This window comes from Microtus pennsylvanicus, chromosome 15 (genome assembly GCF_037038515.1).
Source record: "Microtus pennsylvanicus isolate mMicPen1 chromosome 15, mMicPen1.hap1, whole genome shotgun sequence".
Taxonomy (NCBI): Eukaryota; Metazoa; Chordata; class Mammalia; order Rodentia; family Cricetidae; genus Microtus; species Microtus pennsylvanicus.
The window spans coordinates 71,672,248-71,695,759 of NC_134593.1; the positions used below are offsets into that span (position 1 = coordinate 71,672,248).

General features: G+C 43.1%; 1 protein-coding gene across 1 annotated transcript in view; it reads left to right on the forward strand.

Moving 5' to 3' along the window:
- Positions 1-23,512, forward strand: part of Pcca (propionyl-CoA carboxylase subunit alpha) — a 281,682-nt gene that overhangs the window by 140,850 nt on the left and 117,320 nt on the right. Inside the window, exon 19 of the mRNA XM_075950227.1 lies at positions 22,192-22,294. Within this exon, the coding sequence (XP_075806342.1) occupies positions 22,192-22,294 (103 nt within the window). The remainder of the gene's footprint in view (positions 1-22,191; positions 22,295-23,512) is intronic.

Sequence of the window (23,512 nt, forward strand, 5' to 3'; positions counted from 1 at the left end):
TGAGAACTCAAGAACAATGGCAATGGGTTTTTGATCCTACTGCACGTACTGGCTTTGAGGGAGCCTAGGCAGTTTGGATGCTAACCTTACTAAACCTGGATGGAGGTGGGCGGTCCTTGAACTTCGCACAGGTCAGGGAACCCTGATTGCTCTTCGAGCTGATGAGGGAGAGGGACTTGATGGGGGGAGGGGGAGGGAAATGGGAGGCGGTGGCGGGGAGGAGGCAGAAATCCTTAATAAAATAAATAAAATTTAAGAAAAAAAGAAGGAAAATAGCAGTGATAGTCCCTTAGTCCCTTTTGGTAATGTTTACACTCAAAATGCCTGCTCTCTTCAGCTCAATACAGCTTGTGGAGCAGTCGGGGGAACTTGCCTTACCTTGGGCAGGCCCACCTCTGCCTCTCAGGCTTCTCAGGTGCTGGTGAGAAGGTCCACTTGCCGCCACATCCCTGTCGTCCTCCCGCCCACTGTCCTCAGCCTGAACCGTACTGTAAGGGGCAAGAGCAGTGTTAATCTGTTTTCACACATTGCGTTTATTTCAGGGTCTTGGAGAGTAAATACCGACTGGGCTTATAAAAGTATTTTTATTGCAGATACATAAAAATTTACTAAATTCATTGGCCTTATTTTGTTTACTTGCTTTTCCTTTTTTGACTGTGTGCTAGCTAGTATTTTGTCAACTTTAAGTAGGCTAGAATCACTTGGGAAGAGGGAACCTTAACTGAGGGAATGTCTCTATCAGATTGGCCTGTGGGCAAGCCTGTGGGACGTTTGCTTGATGAATGATTGATATGCGTGAGCTCAGCCCATTGGGCCTGGGATTTTAGATGGAATAAGAAAACAGCAAGCCATGGGTAGCAAGCCTGTAAGCAACACTCTTCCATGGCCTCTGCTTCAACTCCTGCGTCCTGGTTTTTGTCTCAAGTTCCTGCCCTGACTTTCAGATGTTGGGTTGACTCCACGCTATACAGTAAAACAAACTTCTCTCCCCCAGTTGCATTTATCACTGATTTATCAACAGCAATAGAAACCCCAAGACAACAACTTTTTTTCCATCTCACCAGAAGATGCTCTCAGAATTAACATGGTTTATCTCTTTAATTCATTTGTAATTCACTTAATGATTGTTGCTGATAATGAGGACTAGTGAGTTCAGGTATGGTAACTCACACTTTTAATCCCATTGCTTGGGAGGCTAGGGCAGAGGGATTGCTATGAGTTTGAGCATAGTATAGACCACATAGTGAGTAACAGGCTGCTAGAACTACGTGGGGAGACAGAAAGAAGAGAGGAGAGAGCCATGTATGTTCCTTTGTGTTGAACATCAGAACTTACTACTGTAGCCATTTCTAAGTGTAGAGGTCTGTAGTGTCGACTCTAACAGTGTTTGCAGCAGCCCTCCGGCTTCTTCATCTTGTAGAACCAAAAGTCTATCTAATGATAAACTCCCTTCTCCTGCCCCAGAGCCAACTGTTCCGCTCCCTGTTCTCTAAGTTTAACCACTCTGCGGAATACTACTTTAACTAGGGAAAGATGTGTTACATTTGTTTATGCTGCATCTGTACAAGGATGTAAAGATGAGTTGCTTTTCCTGCCCTAAGGCACCTGATTGGTCTAATAAAAAGCAGAACAGCCAATAGCTAGGCAGTAGTGTGATAGTCAGGGCTGGCATGCAGAGAGAATAAATAGGAGGAGGAATCTAGGTTTGAAAGGAAAGAGAGAGGAGAGAAAGGAGAGAATGAGGGAGAAAGAAAGGGAGACACCCATGGGCAGCCAGGCAGTTGCCAGACAGGCAGACTTGGAGTAGGACATACAGAATGAAGGAAAGGTAAAATGCCCCAAGGCAAAATGTAGATGAAGAGAAATAGGTTAATTTAAGTTATAAAAGCTAAGATAATTTGCAGGAGGACACCTTACAGAGTGTGACATTACCCACTGAAAATGCATACACCAAAAGGCCTTTGATAACGGCATAGCCGTTACTTAGATTTTTCGGCATAGGAAAGCATGGGTTGCTTTGGCTGTTTGGACTCCTTTACCCAGCACTGAACTGTGGGACCAGCACTAGAGAGGCACCAGGAGTTTGGTTCCAGCTCCATGGTAAGAAACTGCTTCAACCTTATGCCTTCATCTTCCTGTCTGAATAATACAGTTTTGTATGGGGCGGCTGCCCAAGACTTCTTCAGCTCAGAGCCTGTTTGAATTGAACGAGGTCGTAGATTTCTCCCCAGTACTAGTTCAGATGTTAAAGTCCAGAAACCAGAATGTTTTTATGATGGCCTGTGGTAATACTGATGAAAACAGCTCAGCCCACAATGTGGAAATAAGGCATTCCCTATGTTAGGGTTGGCCTAGGCTGTGTGGATCAGGGATATCTCTAGCGTCTGGCCAGTCACACCGCCTGCCACCACAGTCCTGTAAGGGGAAATTGCATTCTCTCGAATCCCCTCTCTGGGTTATTGTTCTCCTGACATCTGTGGTGTACATTCTTCCCTCATCTGGCTTCCTGATAAAATGGAGAATCAATGTCCTAGTGATTTCTGCTCGACAGATGCAATTATCTGAGGTTTTTCTTGCTATTGAAAACCAGTGGCCTTTCCCGGTCTCAGATGTAATTTGTTCACTTGTTCTTGAGTTTCCATCTGGAGAGTGAGTTTCAGGTTTCAAATCGGATTTTAACCATTGAAGGGTAATTGGGGAAAGGCACACAGAAAAAGTGGCCTTGTGAAATCATTCCTAAGAAAAAGCCAGTTTTGTTGTGTGGTTTGCATTATAGGAGGTTTAAAAGGGTGTGTCATATAGTATCACATTTATACCAGCTATGAAATAAAACAAACTTTTGTGCCACACTTGATTTATGTATGTTCTCTGGTAGGTCATGTTTTTACAACGATGTTGCTGGTTGATGACTGACAATATAATTTGCATATGTCCAAACACACATGACCATACAGCATCTTTGGAAATACACACCTCCATCTGAGCAAGCGTGCCTCTGGAAGCAGCAAGAGGAGAGAAAGACACTAATGCCGTCATTTCCTATTGGCTCTTACTGCTCCTGCTATGGTGTTTTTAATAATTTACTATGACTGTATCTTGGCCGAGTTAGAAATCACAGTGGGCCCAAGCACGAAATTGTGCGTGTGCAAGATGACACATCTGTAATGTTTTGCTGAATATCACATTTTAAAAATATTTCTCTTCAGTTCGGCTGTCCTGTGAGGGCTGAATGTCATTGTAGGCGGGTCTGTGTCTTCCCTGCCCTGACTCCAGAAGCTCTTGCACACTTCATCAGTATTATTGTGATTCTGTGGCTGCAGGATCCTTGGCAGCTGTTGCACCCCACTGGCAAATCCTATTCATTCTTCTTTCCCATTCACCATTGCCATTGGAGAATTGATTTCTCTCTCCTCTACTCTAACCTTTCCCAATTCATTTCGGATTGTTCGATGTGAAACATTTTAATTTCATATCATACAGCTATTCATCTCACAATCCCTTTTTTAACCTGTCACCAGGGTAACAGCATAGCATGCTTTCTTTAGGCAATCAAGTTTTTATTTCACATGCTTAATGTTGCATTAAATGTTTGCATTTTGTTTAACCCCCATTAAATACTTTGAACTCTGGATATGTTTTATAGGGTAATGAAACCAAATCAACACCATCAGTGCATTTATAAGAAAATGTCAAAAGATTAATTTGCATAATGCAAAGATGATTGTTAAAAATCCAAGTTAGCCGATCTGTGCAAAGTAATTTTCAGTAGGGAGTGGAGCAGTATTTGTATATTTATGTTCAGCCTTGTTCCAAAAAAGAATTTAAAATTGGTTTATAGAGATTTGTCAGGGAGAGAAATGCAATATTTAAATGAGTAATGGGATTGGTACAAATGGGAAATAGATCTTTTGAAGAAAATGCTTAATTTTTCAGCTTGCTTCTTCCTGTAGTTACGAATAAGAACATAATGACCTAGGTGTTTAGTGGCAGACGGAGTAATGAGATGGGCCAGGGTGAGACGAATGGTTGTTCTGGGAGCTTGATTTGGGGAGTGTGTTCATTAATATCTGCTTGTCGGCGCACGCCAGTATTGTATTTCCCTTAGATGACACTGATTAGTGCGGATGGGTATGTGTGTATGTAGCTCTGATTCTTTGAAACAATCCGACCAGGCTTGTGTTTCTCTTGCCTTTTCATCTTCACCCACAAATAGTAATTTCACTGAAATCTGTTCTAGGGATAAATTCTGTGAAGTGTGGAAGGTACTAAGAAGTATAAATAAAGCTCTGGGGAAAATAACGGGAGCTAATGAACCGTGTTGTTTGAAAGTATGGTTGTTTAAAAAGATACTCACGTAGTAGTTGCTCATGTTTATTCTTAGATCCGTCTCTATATTTACTAAAGCTTTCTTGGTAATAGATAGAACAAACTGAGTTAAGCTTCCTGAGTTATTGATTTTCAGTCTTTTTTTTTAAACTTTGAAGTGCATATATGTCTTAGAAGCATTTTTATTAAAATTTTTTCATTTATTTTTCATGCCTACCATAGTTTCCTCCAATTCCTCTCCTCCCATTCCCTTCCCCACCTCCTCTCTAACCCCCCTCCCCCATCCACTCCTTTGTCTCCATTCAGAAAGGGCAGGCCTCCCAAGGGGGTTAGCACAGCCTGGCACATCAAGTTGAGGCAGGACCAAGCTCCTTCCTCCCCCTGCATCAAGGTTGGATGAGGCGACCCAGCATGGGGAATGGTTCCCCAAAAAGCCAGCTCAATCACCAGGGACAGGTCCTGATCCCACATCTAGGAGTCCCACAAACAGACCAAGCTACTCAACTGTCACACTCATGCAGAGGGCCTACGTTGGTCCCATGCAGGCTCCCTAGCTGTTGGTTCAGAGTTGGTGAGCTCCCACAAGTCAGGTCCGCAGTCTTAGAGGCGTATATTAACATACTCTTGTCTTCAGTTTGGTTCTCTGTGGAAATTCTGATGTGCCCTCTTGAGCTTGTGTGGATCCAGATAGCACTGGACTAGCTGAGCAGTGTTATGACCTACTTCACAAGGTCTCCTCGTCTAAGTAAATCCTCCTTTTTATGATGATAGCCTTTGCCTTCTGAATTAGTTATCAGGTCATTCAAAAAATCGCGAATGGTGCCCATGTGATAAGATGCTTGAATCTGTGACAAGAACACAGTCACCCCTTCCTTTAGGAACCTGAGAGTCTAATAAGATAGGCGGTTGCTTACTCTGCAGTGCTTTGAAGAAGAGAAATGTCTAGGTCGTGTTCCAGAGGAGAGAAGAAATCTAATTTTCAACTTTGCCACATTACTCCATCTAAAATATCCAGTTTTTAGCCATGAGTAAGAGCATGTAAAGAAACATGGAAGTGTGGTTCACGCTAGAGATGGAGTTAGTGGAGACCATCCAGGAGGGAGTCAGGTGCTTAACTTATTACACAGTGATATAAGCAAACTATTTGAAATAGATTCCAGGTGCCCAGAGAGATGGAGTAGCAGTTAAGAGTACTTACTGCTCATACCAAGGACCTGGGTTCAGTTCCCTACTCTCACCTCTCAGCTGCCTCTAACTCCAGTTCCAGGGGATCTAAGACCCTCTGACATCCCTGGGCACCTGCATGCACTTGGTACACATAAACTCACCCAGGAACATGTACTACATACATATAAACTTTTAAGAAATTTAGTATGTTACAAGTCTGGCCTGTCAGAAACTACAGTGTATGAGGTGCACGGTTTTGTCAAAGCTGTCAGAGAATGGTTAGAACTTAAATAGGTAGCCATTGTCTGTGGTCCTGAAGTCTCAGAGAAGACACTCAGGACTGTCAGGACTTTGACATCAAGCAGGATATCATGGCAAAATGGGGGCAGCAGATAGAGGAGTTCCCCTTAAAATATGTGCACATGAAAACTCCACGGAGCTCAGCATGGAGAACTTGCTGGAACGACGAACGAGCTTGAATTTGAGTTGCATACCAAGCGATGTGGTAATGATGCTTGGAATTTTGCATCGTACCAGTTGGGGGGTCTTGTAAATACTTCAAGCTTTCCACTAAAACCCTGGGAGGGGCTTCTCTTCAGGAGAAAGACTGTTTCTGGAATCAGCAGTTTGCATGTTTGGTTTATAAGAACAAAGCCAGATAGACACATCCTTACATGCCATGCAATCAGGCCTTCAGCTTCAGTTACTAATCAGTAACTTCAGGGCCCGCTGTAATAAAGACCACTCAGGAAGATAGCAAAACCTAAGTCCCTTCAGTATCCCCGCCCCCCGAAGACTGGTTTGGTATATAGTTTAAGAATAAAGGTGACTTGTAGTTAAGAAAAAGAGCAATCAGAAGGAACCAGCCAGGAGAATTTGAAGATGTTGGAATCATGGGTAAGGACTTAATAGTAGCGATTCAAACTCTTTTTAAATATTAAAGAAAAATAGGAACGAACTGAAAGGGAATCCAGCATAAGAATGGAAACATTAAGAATGTATGAAGTGAAATTCTAGATGTAAAATATGTTATATCTACCATGGACAATTTGATCGGGACATTGAAAAGCAGTGGTGACAGAAGAAAGAATGGGTAGTTCAGAAGGCAGAGGAATGAGACTGTATATGGTCTGAAAAAGAGCAAATGGAATTTTGGATACTGAAGAAGTACAAAAGGGTGTTTATGGAAATCTAAGGTAAATTTCATACCATGATTGTGGTAGTTGGTATCAGAGACATATACAGATGTCCAAATTTACAAGTTATGAGCTTAAATACTAGGAGTTTTCTTCTTTTCGTGTGTGTGTCTTTATATGTGTCTGGGCATACATGTGGCATGTTGGTGTGGAGACGGAAGCATATGTTAGGAATCTGCCTCCATGGTTCTTTGGCCTTCTCTTCGCAGGGTCTCTCAATAAAACCCAGAGCTCATTGATACAGCTGGTCTCACTAGCCAACTTGACATGGAAAGCCTTTCTCTTTCTGAGCCCTGGGATTTCGCATAGGCCTTCATGCCTACCTGGCTAATTCTAGTTCTGGGGATCTGAGCCTCAGATCTTTTGCTGACACAGCAAACACTTTGATCACTGAGTTGTTTTTCCAGACCCAGGTTTTGTCTGTCTGTTTGTTTTTTAAATGTGTTATATATCTCAGCAAATATGTTTTTAAAAATTGAAGACAAGCTGGTTGGCAGTGGTGCACACCTTTAATCCCAGCACTCAGGAGGCAGAGGCAGGTTGATCTCTGTGAGTTCGAGGCCAGCCTGGTCTACAGAACGAGTTCCAAGACAGCCAAGGCTGTTACACAGAGAAACTCTGTCCTGGAAAAAATAAAATTGAAGACATTTCAGTGAATTGGGAGATATCAAGAAAGATAGCAGATGTTCTGGGTGTCAGAAAAGGGAGGGACCGAGAGAACAGGGCAAGGAATGTTAGAAAAACACATTGGATGTTTTCTCTGAGAAAAGACTGAGAATAAGTGGCTGAGAGATGGCTCACACTTGCTAGCATTAGCTGTGTCCTGGAGGACCTGTGATTCACTCACAGCCTCCTGTAACTGCCACCCCGGGAAATCTGAATGGCCTTTGTGGGTGACCACACACTTGTGGCATACACAGACACAAATACATACACAGAAATAAAAATAGTAAGTCATTTCATATTTTAGCCAGCATTATCCTAATGATCCTAACCATTGGGATAAAAATAAAGAAGCCAATTAAAATGTACAAACAGAAACAAATGGATACTTTGCACTCAGTAATCATTTGTACAGGAAATATTATGGAATCTCCACAACTAACACATTTAGGAAAGTTGTAGAACTAAAAGTCAAATATAAATTGCATTTCCACAAAGACTAAAACCAATGAAAAAGAATCAATGTTCCATTTAACATAACATTAAAATAATTAAGCAAATACCTTAACCAAGTATATTCAATGCAGTCACTCCTCAGCATAGTAACAAAACAATCGATGTTAAGATTAGAAAGCAAGGACATTTAAGAAGGAGACTATAAGAAATTCGTTATACTCAAAACACATAAATTGAACAGGAGAGACTCAGAAGTGCTATGCATGACGAAGAGGCATTCAGCATTAACCCTGTGTGTGCTCAGATGGGACAAACATAGATGGAGGTGGTCCCTGCCTTATGCTAAGTCTAGATTGCATATGGGTCTAACTACAGTTCCAGGGAGAGGGAAGGCTTTGTGCTGGCTTTAGAATCTTTCTGGCTGGGCAAAGGGAGCTTTAGAAATAGCTAACAAAGGTGTAAGATATGGCCTATGAAATTTCCTGAATAACCTCCATCCCTCTCTCTCACAGAAGAAATCCAGAAGTCAGTCATAGGTCCATATGTGCATCTTCTGGGAGAGGAGTTCAGGAAATGGTGCAGGGATAAAGGACCCACGTGGGGGAGGAGAGACCTATGGAGTTCTCTGACTCTACCTGTGTACTGTGCCATATGCCCACACATAGACAAATGAACAAAACCACAAGAAATGTGTGTCTCTTGAACCTTAGAATAGTAGAAAAGCAAGCAAACAAACAGAAAAACAAGTTGCCATTCCCTATCTGTTAGAGCATCTACAACCCAGAGTGCTCAAGACACCAGGTACTGCAAAGGATGAGGGCGGGTGTTGGAGGAAGTCTTATTTACTGCAGTGGGAATACAAGGTGACACAGCCGTGTGGGCTGACGGTTTGGCTGGATGTCCTTGTAACAAGATCAAGCAGTGGTGCCCTAAGTGTGTACTGCAAAGATCCCATGCCCCTAAGTGTGTACTGCAAAGATCCTATGCTCCTGAGTGTGTACTGCAAAGATCCCATGCCCCTGAGTGTGTACTGCAAAGATTCCATGCCCCTGAGTGTATACTGCAAAGATCCCATGACCCTAAGTGTGTACTGTAAATATCCCATACCTGTGTGTACTGGAAAGATCCCATACCCCCAAGTGTGTACCTCTGAATGAAAGGAGCCTGTTTGGAGGCAGCCTAGAGGTGCAGTGCTTGGCTAGCATTTGTGAAGTTTGTTACAAAGAGCATTTGTAACAGCTTTGTTTGTAACACTCCTAAAATGGAGACCCCTCCATGTCCATCAGCAGGAGGAGGAGCTAGTTTTAGCATGTGCACAAGAGAACACATGTGTGTAAAAGAAAGTATCCAACAAATATGAGGGGAATTCAAAGTATATTGACCAAAAAGTTCCTATCATCCTTGCTGTCAGGGGCCATTGAAGTGTAGCTTTGGTACAAACAACTGAAGTCCGTGAGAACCTGTTGGAGAGCTGTGTAAAATGACCGAAAGAGATGGGGTGATACAGAAGATGACAGCATTTCACCATGTAAATTGCATAATTTTTAAATTTTTCTTTTGTATCCATGGGCGCCACCATCATCCTTGCTGTCAGGGGCCATTGAAGTGTAGCTTTGGTACAAACAACTGAAGTCCGTGAGAACCTGTTGGAGAGCTGTGTAAAATGACCGAAAGAGATGGGGTGATACAGAAGACGACAACATTTCACCATGTAAATTGCATAATTTTTAAATTTTTCTTTTGTATCCATGGGCACCACAAGGTGATATGATACATATACCTTGTTTAAAATGGTCTATCCAGGATAGCTAGCATTAACATCTTGAATATCTGTATTTCCTTATGCTGGGAATCTTGGAGTCCTTGGCTTCTGGTTCTTTAAAAGTATATAGCAAATTCTTCTAAGCTAGTCTTCCTTCCATGTGTAAAATATAAGAAGTGTTCCTCCTCTATAACTTTGTTTTTCTTCCATCCCTCCACTCCAGTGACTCCTCCTCTGGAAAAGTGTTTGGTACCTTGTTATACAGCCCCCCATTCACCCTCTCTCCTCCTAACCTTCTAGTCTCCAGTGACCCCCTACTGATTCTTAGTTTATGAAATCAACTTGCTTCACTTCTCATGCGTGAGCTCATTTGGTATTTGTCTTTCTGTAACAGGTTTATTTCCCTTACTGTCCTCTGTTCATCCCCATTGCTGCAGATGACGGGATCGTATGCATGTTCTACATCTTCCCATGTGTTGATGTTGATGGACACTCTGTTCTTCTGCAGATGACGGGATTGTATGCATGTTCTACATCTTCCCATGTGTTGATGTTGATGGACACTCTGTTCTTCTGCAGACGACGGGATTGTATGCATGCATATCTTCCCATGTGTTGATGTTGATGGACACTCTGTTCTTCTGCAGACGACGGGATTGTATGCATGCATATTTTCCCATGTGTTGATGTTGATGGACACTCTGTTCTTCTGCAGACGACGGGATTGTATGCATGCATATTTTCCCATGTGTTGATGTTGATGGACACTCTGTTCTTCTGCAGATGATGGGATTGTATGCATGCATATCTTCCCATGTGTTGATGTTGATGGACACTCTGTTCTTCTGCAGATGATGGGATTGTATGCATGCATATTTTCCCATGTGTTGATGTTGATGGACACTCTGTTCTTCTGCAGATGATGGGATCGTATGCATGTTCTACATCTTCCCATGTGTTGAGGTTGATGGACACTCTGTTCTTCTGTAGACGATGTTGATGTTGATGGACACTCTGTTCTTCTGCAGATGATGGGATTGTATGCATGCATATTTTCCCATGTGTTGATGTTGATGGACACTCTGTTCTTCTGTAGACGATGTTGATGTTGATGGACACTCTGTTCTTCTGCAGACGACGGGATTGTATGCATGCATATCTTCCCATGTGTTAATGGACACTCTGTTCTTGTTTCTGTGACAGAATAGCAAACCAAAGTAACCTGAAGAAAGAGGAGTTACTTTGACTCATCATTTTTAGAGTATAGTTTTGATCCTCCTGCACACTTGTTTCTGGCTTTGAAGGGTTCCCTGAAAGCTACTTTCATCTGTCTTCACAGTGATGAACTTTAATGTTACCCTGTTGTAAGTTCTCACATAATAAGGCATAGAGTTTTGTTTGGTTTGGCAGTAGGCTTCTGGTTAAAATTCCTTTAATCTGTTCCCTCCTTGCTTTCCTATTCATTTTGATAGCTGATGGTTCTGTGAAAAATTTTACATGAATTTATTGCACTACTAAATCCCGCGCTTGTGACCCTTCCTCTGTCTGGACTTGCTGAAAGTGAGGTTTTCAGCGAATGGCTGACTTTTGGTCTACTTTGGAGTTGTTTGCTTTCCTTCTTCAGTTGAGGAAAATAAGAAACACTTCATACGCTAGATCTAAAGTTTCATTAAAATTGCTTATGCCCTATCTCAGGCATTTTAAGTGGGCCATCTGTCTAAACATCTTTCTTTCTCTCCCCCACCTTTTCCTGATCATTTCCTCGACTTATTCATGAGCCATGGGAGGGCTCCTTTGTAGTCTGCCTGTATCTCAGGCCCGTCTACCCCCACTGAATACTTCTATGTGCTTGCATAACACAGTTTTGCGCCATGCTGGAAAATTTCTGAACTGGGTTCAGATGAATGGCGCACTTTCTGAGGGCCTTTTTCTTCTTACAAAGATTTGTATGCAGGTACTGACCTCGGCAGCTGTGGGATTCAGCAGATCATTCTGGGTCGATTTACAGACCACTCACTGGGGCCGTTATGACGAGGCAAGTTCTTGATGATTCTCTGATTGTTCTCACTGTTCTGAAGGGCAGAGCCAGTCTCAGAATCCACCCCCCAGTGCATGCAGGATGCTTCTGAAGGCCACTGTCCTAGCTCGAGGTCTGTGGAAAATGTTAGGCTTCTCTGTGATTAGTGCATCGTTATCACTCGTGTGTTTGCAGTTGTCTGGTAACGTATGTGTATGAGAATTGAAATGAGCAAAGTCAGCCCTCATTGTTCTCCTGTAAGATAAGGAGAAGCTGGTGGACTAAGCAGATTGAGTCTGGCTGACTGGCTGGTAATGGGAATGACCAGGCCTGGTGGAGCTGTTTGTTGTGAGCCTCAGGTTACTGAGTTCAGTGATCTCAGGTGTGAATGTGCAGATTAAGTCATACAAAGTGAACCTCGGGCTGATGGCAGCCCTTTCCACAGAAACATAAATCGTCTGTCACAAGGGGAAGCTGAGCCCTGTGTGCTATCACCAGGGTGACTGTGTGAAGTAGCTCCTCACCTTTGAGGAGGGTTTGTAATTATTTTCCCTTGGCTGATTTCACTCTTTGCTAAGTGACACCCAGGGCCTGGTGTCTGCTAGGCAAATAGTCCACTCAGAACTTCATAACCCATTTTGAATCATTTCAAGTTATACTAACTGGTGTAATTCTTTTTTATTTAATTTAAAATATAACTTTAGGTAGTTATTGCTATCATGTTTATGCTTTCTGAATCGTAATTGGTGTTTCCAAAAACAAAACAAAACAAACCAAAACAAAACAAAAAACCAACTATCCCTGTTTTCTTGGAGACCCTGCAGAACCAGAGCACACCTTCCTCCAGGTCTGCATCTGTGTCTACTTTGTTTTCTTAGAGACCCTGCAGAACCAGAGCACACCTTCCTCCAGGTCTGCATCTGTGTCTACTTTGTTTTCTTAGAGACCCTGCAGAACCAGAGCACACCTTCCTCCAGGTCTGCATCTGTGTCTACTTTGTTTTCTTAGAGACCCTGCAGAACCAGAGCACACCTTCCTCCAGGTCTGCATCTGTGTCTACTTTGTTTTCTTAGAGACCCTGCAGAACCAGAGCACACCTTCCTCCAGGTCTGCATCTGTGTCTACTTTGGTGCTGCAATATTCTATGGCTGAAAGACTGGCATAAATGTCCAAATTACCTATTTTATTGACCAAACAAAATCAAACTACCTTTCAAGTCATATAAAGCCAGATTACCCCTGGTACTAACCCTACTTGAGGGTCATGCCTTCTGTTCTTCTTGGCACCTGAAGGTGTTGCTGTCAGGGGGACGTTTTTCCTCCATTCCCTTAAGGAACCTTAGATGGCACTGTCACTAAGTGCTGCTCCGGGAGCTCGGGTTCCCATCACCTGCCTGTGTCTGTGGGAGCCCTCTGACAGGCTCGAGGATGTGGGTTCTCAAGTGCATTGCTAAGGAGAGAAGGAGCTGAGACATGAACCTCTGGACTTTCTCCCAGAAGCCTGTGCTCTTCCATAAGGTCCCTCCTGGGGCAAGCTGCAATGTATATGAAACAGATGTGGATCAAAATAAAGCAGTGAAAAAATAAATAATGGCCGGGTCCTGAGGAGCGGCAGCTCCGTCTCGCCGCCATCTGCCAGATCGTTTTCTGTGGGAAAAGTCCGGTGCTGGTACAGGACATTAGGATCAGCGACTCCCCACCTCCTCTGCAGGGAAGGATGGCCGCCTCACTGGGAACGGTCTTCGCTCTCACTGACTGCTGCTGAATTTTAGGAAATACTACAGCATATAGTACTGGCCAAGTGCAGGAAAGACAGTGACATTACATTATCACCGAGGCAGTGATGAGGGCGGCGACCCCGAGACAGAGTCCACAGTGCTGTGATGGGAGGATTTAGTCAGGGCCCGAACAGGAGAGGCCTGAGAGGTCCTCTCTGTGTGTCCACCAATGCACATGCCGCTGTTACTCTAATGTTTTATGAGGGAAATGCATCCTGTCAGTTTGCTCAAGGTTAGGAATCTAGGCAGAGTTCATTCCACTTCTGTGGGTCAGCAGAGTCTGGTTCAAAACCACTGTACTTGGTCCTCTGCCTATTTGTTTGGTTTAATTTGTTTGGTCTACTTGAAGGGAGTTGGTCCAGTCAGACACATAAGCCAGAGAAATTAGAGAAAAAAAAGGAAGATACAAATAATTGGGGCTTTCCTTTTAAGGACTTGCTTGAATGGTAGGAAGCTCACTTAAGAATTAACCTGGTGTGGAGCAGAAAACCATAGAGCTGCCATGATCAGGAAGGATTCAGTTTTATCAAAGGAAACAAAGAAGTGGTGCTGAGAGGTTGGGCATTTGAGGTTGAGCAAGGAAGGTAGCCTAGCAAGGAGACAACCCCAGGGGGATCTTGGAACTGCAGACTGCCCTGGCCTTGCAGCTACTGCATTTGTGTGGCTCCTCAGGCCCTCCCCCAGGAATGGGCCGGACTATAGCTCAGTGGTAGGATTCTTGCCAGGCACAGAACCTTGGGTTCCATCCCAGCACTAGGAAAATTAAGTCAAGGTCGTAGTCCTCCTTGAGACCTACAGTGCAGTGCGGGAGGTGCCTGTGGAATTCAGGGGCTGGAGTGAGGCAACGGGGCACACAGAGTACTCTCTTGATGGCCTCCTCGGTTGGTCATTACCTTCCTTCTTCCCTCCTTCCTGTCTCTCCCCTGCTCACCCTTAGAGACTCTTGTTTATTCTCATTCTTCTGTATGACGCTCTGACCTCCAAAACAATTCTCTTCAGGTCACCTAACAGTGTCTTCCAATCTGTAGGATTGGAGACAGTCATTGTTAAACAGATGGAGCCGTCTGTCCGTACAAACACCCCTCACTTGTTCATCTCCCTTCGCCAGGCCTCTGTACCTAGGGGGGACTTGAGAGTCATGACTGTTATGACTATACTTTTTTTTAAAAAAATAGAAAACCAAGTAACACAATTCTTTTGAAATTTGAGAGACTTGAATAACCTGCAACGTTAAATTTAGATCCAGGGCTGGAGCTAGAGCCTAGATACTAAAAAGTACTAGCGTTAACAATACTTTAAAGACATGAAGACTATAAATGTGTGACATTAGGGTTAATTTTGAAGTCATTATTTTTTTAAACAAAATTATGGGAATTTTTTTTTCCTGGAAGCTTGACCTAGTTTTTTCTGCCCTGTGTAACACCAACCGTACATTTATATGATAAGACTAGCTTTGTGCAGAGCTCTGGCAGCCTTGTATGTATTCCAGGATTGCCAGAAAGCCAGGACTAGGGGATATAGAAGACATGGGCTGTGTGCAGGATGGGAACCATGGCGACATGGTGCCAGTCAGTCTGTGGACTTGTAGGTCACGGAGTTTAACGTAACTTAGTGTCTGTCCTTAAGGTTTCAGTCCAGCAGATGTGCTAAGGTAGGTTTTCTCCAGTGGTCACTATGGAGGAGCATTCTGTATTGTTTACAAGTAGAGTAAGGTATTATGGTTCATTCTTTTTAAAGAAATAAACTTTATTATTATTGTGTGTCTATATGTGCCTCTGTGTGTGTGTGTATGTGCCTGTGCATGTGTGTGTGTTATAAAATTAATACTGTTTAAGAAAGATTAATTTATGAAGGGCGGTGACAGTTACACAATCGAGTTCACAACACCGAGCACGTCTGACGCCTGTCAGTTAGGGCTCTCACGGCTGTGAAGAGACACCATGACCACAGCAGCTTTTTTTTTTTTTTTTTTTTTTTTTTGGCTTAGAAAGGTAACTTTAAAGGATAGTAAGCAAATACATGGAACATGATTTTACGTTCTTTTTTTTTTTAATTTATTTATTTATTAAAGATTTCTGTCTCTTTCCCGCCACCGCCTCCCATTTCCCTCCCCCTCCCCGAATTAAGTCTCCCCCCCAGCCCGAAAAGCAATCAGGGTTCCCTGTCCTGTGGGAAGTCCAAGGAACCCCCACCTCCATCCAGGTCTAGTAAGTTGAGCATCCAAACTGCCTAGGCTCCCACAAAGCCAGTGCGTGCAGTAGGATCAGAAACCCATTGCCATTGTTCTTGAGTCCTCAGTAGTCCTCATTGTCCGCTATGTTCAGAGAGTCCGGTTTTATCCCAGGCTTTTCCAGACCCAGGCCAGCTGGCCTTGGTGAGTTCCCAATAGAACATCCCCATTGTCTCAATGTGTGGGTGCACCCCTCGCGGTCCTGAGTTCCATGCTCGTGCTCTCTCTCTTTCTGCTCCTGATTTGGACCTTGAGATTTCAGTCCTGTGCTCCAATTTAGGTCTCTGTCTCTGTCTCCTTTCATCGCTTGCTGAAGGTTAATATTCAGGAGGATGCCTATATGTTTTTCTTTGGGTTCTCCTTATTTAGCTTCTCTAGGATCACTAATTATAAGCTCAATGTCCTTGGTTTATGGCTAGAAACCAAATATGAGTGAGTACATCCCATGTTCCTCTTTTTGGGTCTGGCTTACCTCACTCAGGATAGTGTTTTCTATTTCCATCCATTTGTATGCAAAATTCATGAAGTCCTTGTTTTTTATTGCTGAGTAGTACTCTAATATGTATAAATTCCATACTTTCTTCATCCATTCTTCCATTGAAGGGCATCTAGGTTGTTTCCAGGTTCTGGCTATTACAAACAATGCTGCTATGAACATTGTAGAGCATATACTTTTGTTGTATGATAAGGCCTCTCTTGGGTATATTCCCAAGAGTGGTATTGCTGGGTCCAGGGGTAAGTTGATCCCGAATTTCCTGAGAAACCGCCATACTGCCTTCCAAAGTGGTTGCACAAGTTTGCATTCCCACCAGCAATGGATGAGTGTACCCCTTTCTCCACAACCTCTCCAACAAAGGCTATCATTGGTATTTTTGATTTTAGCCATTCTGACAGGTGTAAGATGGTATCTTAAAGTTGTCTTGATTTGCATTTCCCTGATCGCTAAGGAAGTTGAGCATGACCTTAAGTGTCTTTTGGCCATTTGAAGTTCTTCTGTTGAGAATTCTCTGTTCAGCTCAATGCCCCATTTTATAATTGGGTTGATTAGCCTTTTACGGTCTAGTTTCCTGAGTTCTTTATATATTTTGGAGATCAGACCTTTGTCAGTTGCGGGGTTGGTGAAGATCTTCTCCCAGTTGGTGGGTTGCCTCTGTGTCTTAGTGACAGTGTCCTTTGCTTTACAGAAGCTTCTCAATCTCAGGAGGTCCCATTTATTCAATGAGGTCCTTAATGTCTGTGCTGCTGGGGTTATACGTAAGAAGTGGTCTCCTGTGCCCATGTGTTGTAGAGTACTTCCCACTTTCTCTTCTATCAGGTTTACTGTGTTCATACTGATATTGAGGTCTTTAATCCATTTGGACTTGAGTTTTGTGCATGGTGATAGATATGGATCTATTTTCATTCTTCTACAGGTTGACATCCAGTTTTGCCAGCACAATTTGTTGAAGATGCTCTCTTTTTTCCATTGTATACTTTTAGCTCCTTTATCGAAAATCAGGTGTTCATAGGTTTGTGGGTTAATGTCAGGGTCTTCTATTCGATTCCATTGGTCGACTTCTCTGTTTTTATGCCAATACCAAGCTGTTTTCAATACTGTAGCTCTGTAGTAGAGTTTGAAGTCAGGGATGGTAATGCCTCCAGACGATCCTTTGTTGTATAAGATTGTTTTGGCTATCCTGGGTTTTTTGTTTTTCCATATAAAGTTGATTATTGTCTTCTCCAGATCTGTGAAGAATTTTGATGGGATTTTGATGGGGATTGCATTGAATCTATAGATTGCTTTTGGTAGAATTGCCATTTTTACTATGTTGATCCTCCCAATCCAGGAGCAAGGAAGATCTTTCCATTTTCTGGTGTCCTCTTCAATTTCTTTCTTCAAAGACTTAAAGTTCTTGTCAAATAGATCTTTCACATCCTTGGTCAGAGTTACCCCAAGATATTTTATGCTATTTGTGACTATCGTGAAAGGTGATGCTTCTCTAATTTCCCTCTCTGTTTCCTTATCCTTAGTGTATAGGAAGGCCACTGATTTTTTGGAGTTGATCTTGTATCCTGCCACATTACTAAAGGTGTTTATCAGCTGTAGGAGTTCTTTGGTAGAGTTTTTGGGGTCGCTTATGTATACTATCATATCATCTGCAAATAACGAGAGCTTAACTTCTTCTTTTCCGATACGAATCCCCTTGATCCCTTTATGTTGTCTTATTGCTATTGCTAGAACTTCAAGCACTATATTGAAGAGGTATGGAGAGAGTGGACAGCCTTGTCGTGTTCCTGATTTTAGTGGGATGGCTTTGAGTTTTTCTCCATTTAATTTAATGTTAGCTGACGGCTTGCTGTAAATAGCTTTTATTATATTTAGGTATGATCCTTGTATCCCTAATCTCTCCAAGACTTTTATCATAAAGGGGTGTTGAATTTTGTCAAATGCTTTTTCAGCATCTAATGAAATGATCATATGGTTTTTTTCTTTCAGTTTATTTATATGGTGGATTACATTGATAGATTTTCGTATGTTGAACCAGCCCTGCATCTCTGGGATGAAGCCTACTTGATCATAATGGATAATTTTTCTAATGTGTTCTTGGATTCGGTTTGCCAGTATTTTATTGAGAATTTTTGCATCGATATTCATGAGTGAGATCGGCCTGTAATTTTCTTTCTTGGTTGGGTCTTTGTGTGGTTTTGGTATCAGGGTAACTGTAGCTTCATAAAAGGAATTTGGCAATGACTCTTCTGTTTCTATATTGTGAAATACATTAAGGAGTATAGGTATTAGCTCTTCTTGGAAGTTCTGGTAGAATTCTGCATTGAAACCATCTGGTCCTGGGCTTTTTTTGGAAGGTAGATTTTTGATAACGGTTTCTAGCTCTTCGCGACTAACAGGTCTATTTAGATCGTTCACCTGGTCTTGGTTTAGCTTTGGTATGTGGTACTTATCTAAAAAAATGTCCATTTCTTTTGTATTTTCTAGTTTTGTGGCATACAGGCTTTTGTAGTAAGATCTAATGAGTCTCTGAATTTCCTCTGTGTCTGTGGTTATGTCCCCCTTTTCATTTCTGATCTTATTTATTTGCGTGTTCTCTCTCTGTCGTTTAATTAATTTGGATAGGGGTTTGTCGATCTTGTTGATTTTCTCCAAGAACCAACTTTTTGTTTCATTGATTCTTTGGACTGTTTTCTGCGTTTCTATTTTGTTGATTTCCGCCCTCAGTTTGATTATTTCCAGTCTTCTACTCCTCCTGGGCGCATCTGCTTCTTTTTTTTCTAAAGCTTTCAGGTGTGCTGTTAAGTCTCCGATGTATGCTTTCTCTGTTTTCTTTAAGTGGGCACTTAGTGCTATGAACTTTCCTCTTAGCACTGCTTTCATGGTGTCCCATAGGTTTGAGTATGTTGTCCCTTTATTTTCATTAAATTCAAGGAAGACTTTAATTTCTTTCTTGATTTCTTCCTTGACCCAGGTGTGGTTCAGTAGTTGACTGTTCAGTTTCCATGAGTTTGTCGGCTTTCTGGAGGTAGGATTGTTGTTGAATTCTAACTTTAATCCGTGGTGATCTGATAAGACACAGGTGGACACTGATATTTTTTTGTATCTGTGGAGGTTTCCTTTGTTTCCGAGTATGTGGTCAATTTTCGAGAAGGTTCCATGGGCTGCAGAGAAGAAGGTATATTCTTTCCTATTTGGGTGGAATGTTCTATAGATGTCTGTTAAGTCCATTTGCTTCATTACCTCCAGTAGTTCTCTTACTTCTCTATTAGGTTTCTGTCTGATTGACCTGTCCATTGCTGAGAGAGGTGTATTGAAGTCTCCTACTACTAGTGTGTGTGGTTTGATGTCTGCCTTGAGTTTTAGTAATATTTCTTTTACATACGTGGGTGCTTTTATATTAGGGGTGTAAATATTCAGGATTGAGACTTCATCCTGACAAATTGTTCCTGTTATGAGTATAAAGTGTCCATCTCGATCTCTTCGGATTGATTTTAGTTTGAAGTCAGTTTTGTTAGAAATTAATATGGCCACACCTGCTTTTTTCTTAGGACCATTTGCTTGAAAGATCTTTTCCCAGCCCTTTACTCTGAGTAGATGCCTGTCTTTGTGGTTGAGATGTGTTTCTTGCAAACAGCAGAATGTTGGATCCTGTTTTCGTATCCAATCTCTTAGCCTGTGCCTTTTTATAGGTGAATTGAGACCATTAATATTAAGTGATATTAATGACCAGTGGTTGTTTACGCCAGATATTCTTATTGTTTTTGGAAGTAGAATTTGTGTGTCTCCCTTCTTTGAGTTGTGCTAGTGAAGGGTCGCTAGATGCCTGAGTTATTGTAAGCAGTGTTGGCAATGTTGGATTCCTTGGGTTGCGATTTTCCTTCTATTACTTTCTGTAGGGCTGGATTCGTGGCTACGTATTGTTTAAATTTGTTTTTATCCTGGAATGTCTTGATTTCTCCATTTATAGTGAACGAAAGCTTGGCTGGGTATAGTAGTCTGGGCTTGCATCCATGGTCTCTTAGCTTCTGCAGTACTTCTATCCAGGACCTTCTGGCTTTCATTGTTTCCATAGAGAAATCAGGTGTAAGTCTGATCGGTTTACCTTTATAAGTTACTTGGCCTTTTTCCTTTGCAGCTCTTAGTATCCTTTCTTTAACCTGTATATTTTGTGTTTTGATTATTATATGGCGAGGGGATGTTTTCCTTTGATCCAGTCTGTTTGGTGTTCTGTATGCTTCTTGAATATTCAAAGGAATATCTTTCTTTATGTTGGGAAAGTTTTCTTCCATAATTTTGTTCAAAATATTTTCTGGGCCTTTGAGCTGTGACTCTTCTCCTTCTTCTATTCCTATTATTCTTAGATTTGGTCTTTTTATTGTGTCCCATATTTCCTGAATGTTTTGTGATGAGAATTTGTTGGCTTTGCAGTTTTCTTTGATCAGAGCGTTTATTTTCTCTATGTTGTCCTCAGAATCTGAGATTCTCTCTTCTATTTCTTGTATTCTATTGATTATGCTTGTTTCTGTAGGCTCTGCTCGTTGACCTAGATTTTCCATATCCAGCTGGGCCTCAGTTTGTGTTTTCTTCCTTGCTTCCATTTCAGTTTTCAATTCTTGAACTGTTTCCATTACCTGTTTGATCGTTCTTTCTTGGTTTCCCAAGGTATTATGTACGTATTTACTCATTTCTTCAAATTTTTGGTTATACTTCTCATCCATTTCTATAAGGGCATTTTTCACATGTTGTTTAAGGGACTCTACAGCTTTCATAAAGTCAATTTTTTCCACTTCTTCTGTGTTATGGTGTTGGAGACCTTCTGTTGTAAGATCGTTGGGTTCTGGTGTTTTCATGTTGTTTTTCAGATTATTGGGTGAATTCTTTCCTTGGCGCCTGCCCATCTCCTCCTATCGATGCTATCTAAGGGGTCTTTTAAAACTGGTTCAGGTTCCCCTGCTGGCCAGGGGCTCCTCTTACAAAATGCCCTTGCTCTGTTTCCTGGATCCTGCCGGGGGCCAAGATCCCTCTCACCCCTCAGAAAGGTCTTCAGGAATAGGACCCGGCTCCTCCTTTGCCAGGGACCTCCCCAACCGAAGGCCTACCTCTTTGGTTTAATTGTAGTGGGGCGATCTGTTCTTGGTGTTGCGCGCGCGGTCCCTGCAGCCTGTGTCCTCTGCTGCCGCTCTGGTCCCAGTGGGTCCCCGCCGGCTGCGCTGGGCGTCCTCCGGCCGCGTTCCGCCGCCCGGTGGTCCGGCCGCGTTGCGTTCCGCCGCCCGGTGGTCCGGCCGCGTTCCGCCGCCCGGTGGTCCGGCCGCGTTGCGTTCCTCCGCCCGGTGGTCCGGCCGCGTTGCGTTCCGCCGCCCGGTGGTCCGGCCGCGTTGCGTTCCGCCGCCCGGTGGTCCGGCCGCGTTGCGTTCCGCCGCCCGGTGGTCCGGCCGCGTTGCGTTCCGCCGCCCGGTGGTCCGGCCGCGTTGCGTTCCGCCGCCCGGTGGTCCGGCCGCGTTGCGTTCCGCCGCCCGGTGGTCCGGCCGCGTTGCGTTCCGCCGCCCGGTGGTCCGGCCGCGTTGCGTTCCACCACAGCAGCTTTTAAAAGGAAAACATTTAATTGAAGTGACAGCTTGCAGTTTCAGAGGTTCAGTCCGTTATCATCATGACATGGATCTTGGCGGCATGCAGGCAGACATGTTGCTATAGCTGTAGCTGAGAGTTCCACAGCTTGCAGGAAACAGGAAGTCAACTAAGACACTGGGTAGTGTCCTAAGCATAGGAAACCGCAAAGCCCGCCTCCACAGTGACACTCTTCCTTCAACAAGACAACACCCACTCCAACAAAGCCAGACCTCCTAATAGTGCCACTCCCTATAGGATTATCCAGCAAATCACATTCCAGTCACCAAGATGAGGTGATAATGGTGCCACAGTTACAATAGGAGGCTGCTGTTGTCTTTGGAGTGTTCAGTTTTCATCTGAAAGCTGTTTTCCAAGGGTGGTATCAGTGAAAGTGTGAAGTGTGTCTTTGACTCTTCTACTCCACACACTGGTGCTAAAGGTAAGTAGTTGATCGATAGAGAATCATATATAACTAACGCTTTTCCCTCTTTTTGCTTCAGAGTGCCAGTTGTTAGAGCGGACGTGGCCAAGTGGGAGCTCTCGATAAAGTTACAGGATGCAGAGCACAGTGTCGTGGCATCGAGCAACGGGTCAACATTTGTTGTGAGTTTTGCTTGCTTATTTGGTACTCTTGAATTATCTAAAGAAACTTAGAGCCTGTCGAGCCTCTCCAGTGTCTCTTCCCAGCCTCCAGGAACGCTCTGTGTTTGTCTTTATGAGCTGAATTTACGATAATTAGGGAACACGTTCCTAGATTTAGCCGCTTTCTGAAGTGCTTCCTGAAAAGTCATAGGCTTGCCTTTGTGACAGAGATTAAAGGTGTGAGAATCTAATCTAATCCCACCCTTGGTAAAGCAGCTTTCAGATATAAACGTGGATCTGATGGGGAGTGTCTCTAAGCCATGCCCTGTCAAGATTATTGGGGGGGGGGGGCTCAAACTTCATGTTTGTTTGCAATTTTGTCGTAGAAACTCATGACCCCTAACCTGACTGTTCAAGCACTGTTTTTAGAATTTTTCCCCCTGTAAAATCCTCTCCTGCTTTACATTTTATTTCGTGGGGGAAACGCTTTGAAATGAGTACATTAAATTGATCTGGAAAGAACCCTCCTTGGCATGTGGCATAAAAACAGAATGTCTCCTCGTTTTTCCCTTGGACGCTATGGAGTGTGTCATCCTCAGAGAAGAGCTTGGGTTCCTGTAGTTCCTCCAACCTCCACATGTAGACGTGGACTGAACTGTTTCAGGCCGCGCCTTGCAGGGTGAGTTAGACACGCTGGTGTGAAGACCTGTGTGGTATGGCACCTTTGCTCCTCTCACCAGGGAAGTGTAGTTGTTTGCTTGGTTTCTTCATAGCTAGAACAAAACTAGCCTAGAAGTGACAGGACACGTTTGGGTTATGGACTTCAGAGAAAGTATAAGCAATGTCATGTTTGCTCAGCTTACAGTGCAGCTCAGAGAATCCATAATTTTAAGAGTTTATAACTTTTCAGGCATTTTAAACTTTGAAGATTTCAAAAAGAGGGAGTACAGTGTGTGCAGACTTCCTACTGAAAAGAAAAAACATGTGTAGATTCAGTGAGTCTTCCTGCAGCCTCCCTTCTGCTCCCCCAGGGGTGGCAGCCGTTCTGAAAGTGTCCGTATAGATGCTCAGTGTGTGTTTGCTCTATAGCAGTGAAAAGAAGCTACAGGAAAGTGCATGTACTCACACACGTGTGCGCACACACATACACACATGTGCAAGCACATGCGCGATACATTTGATTTTCTACACAGAAAATGTAAACTGGTGGTAAATTTATTAAACTGGGTAGAAAGCTAT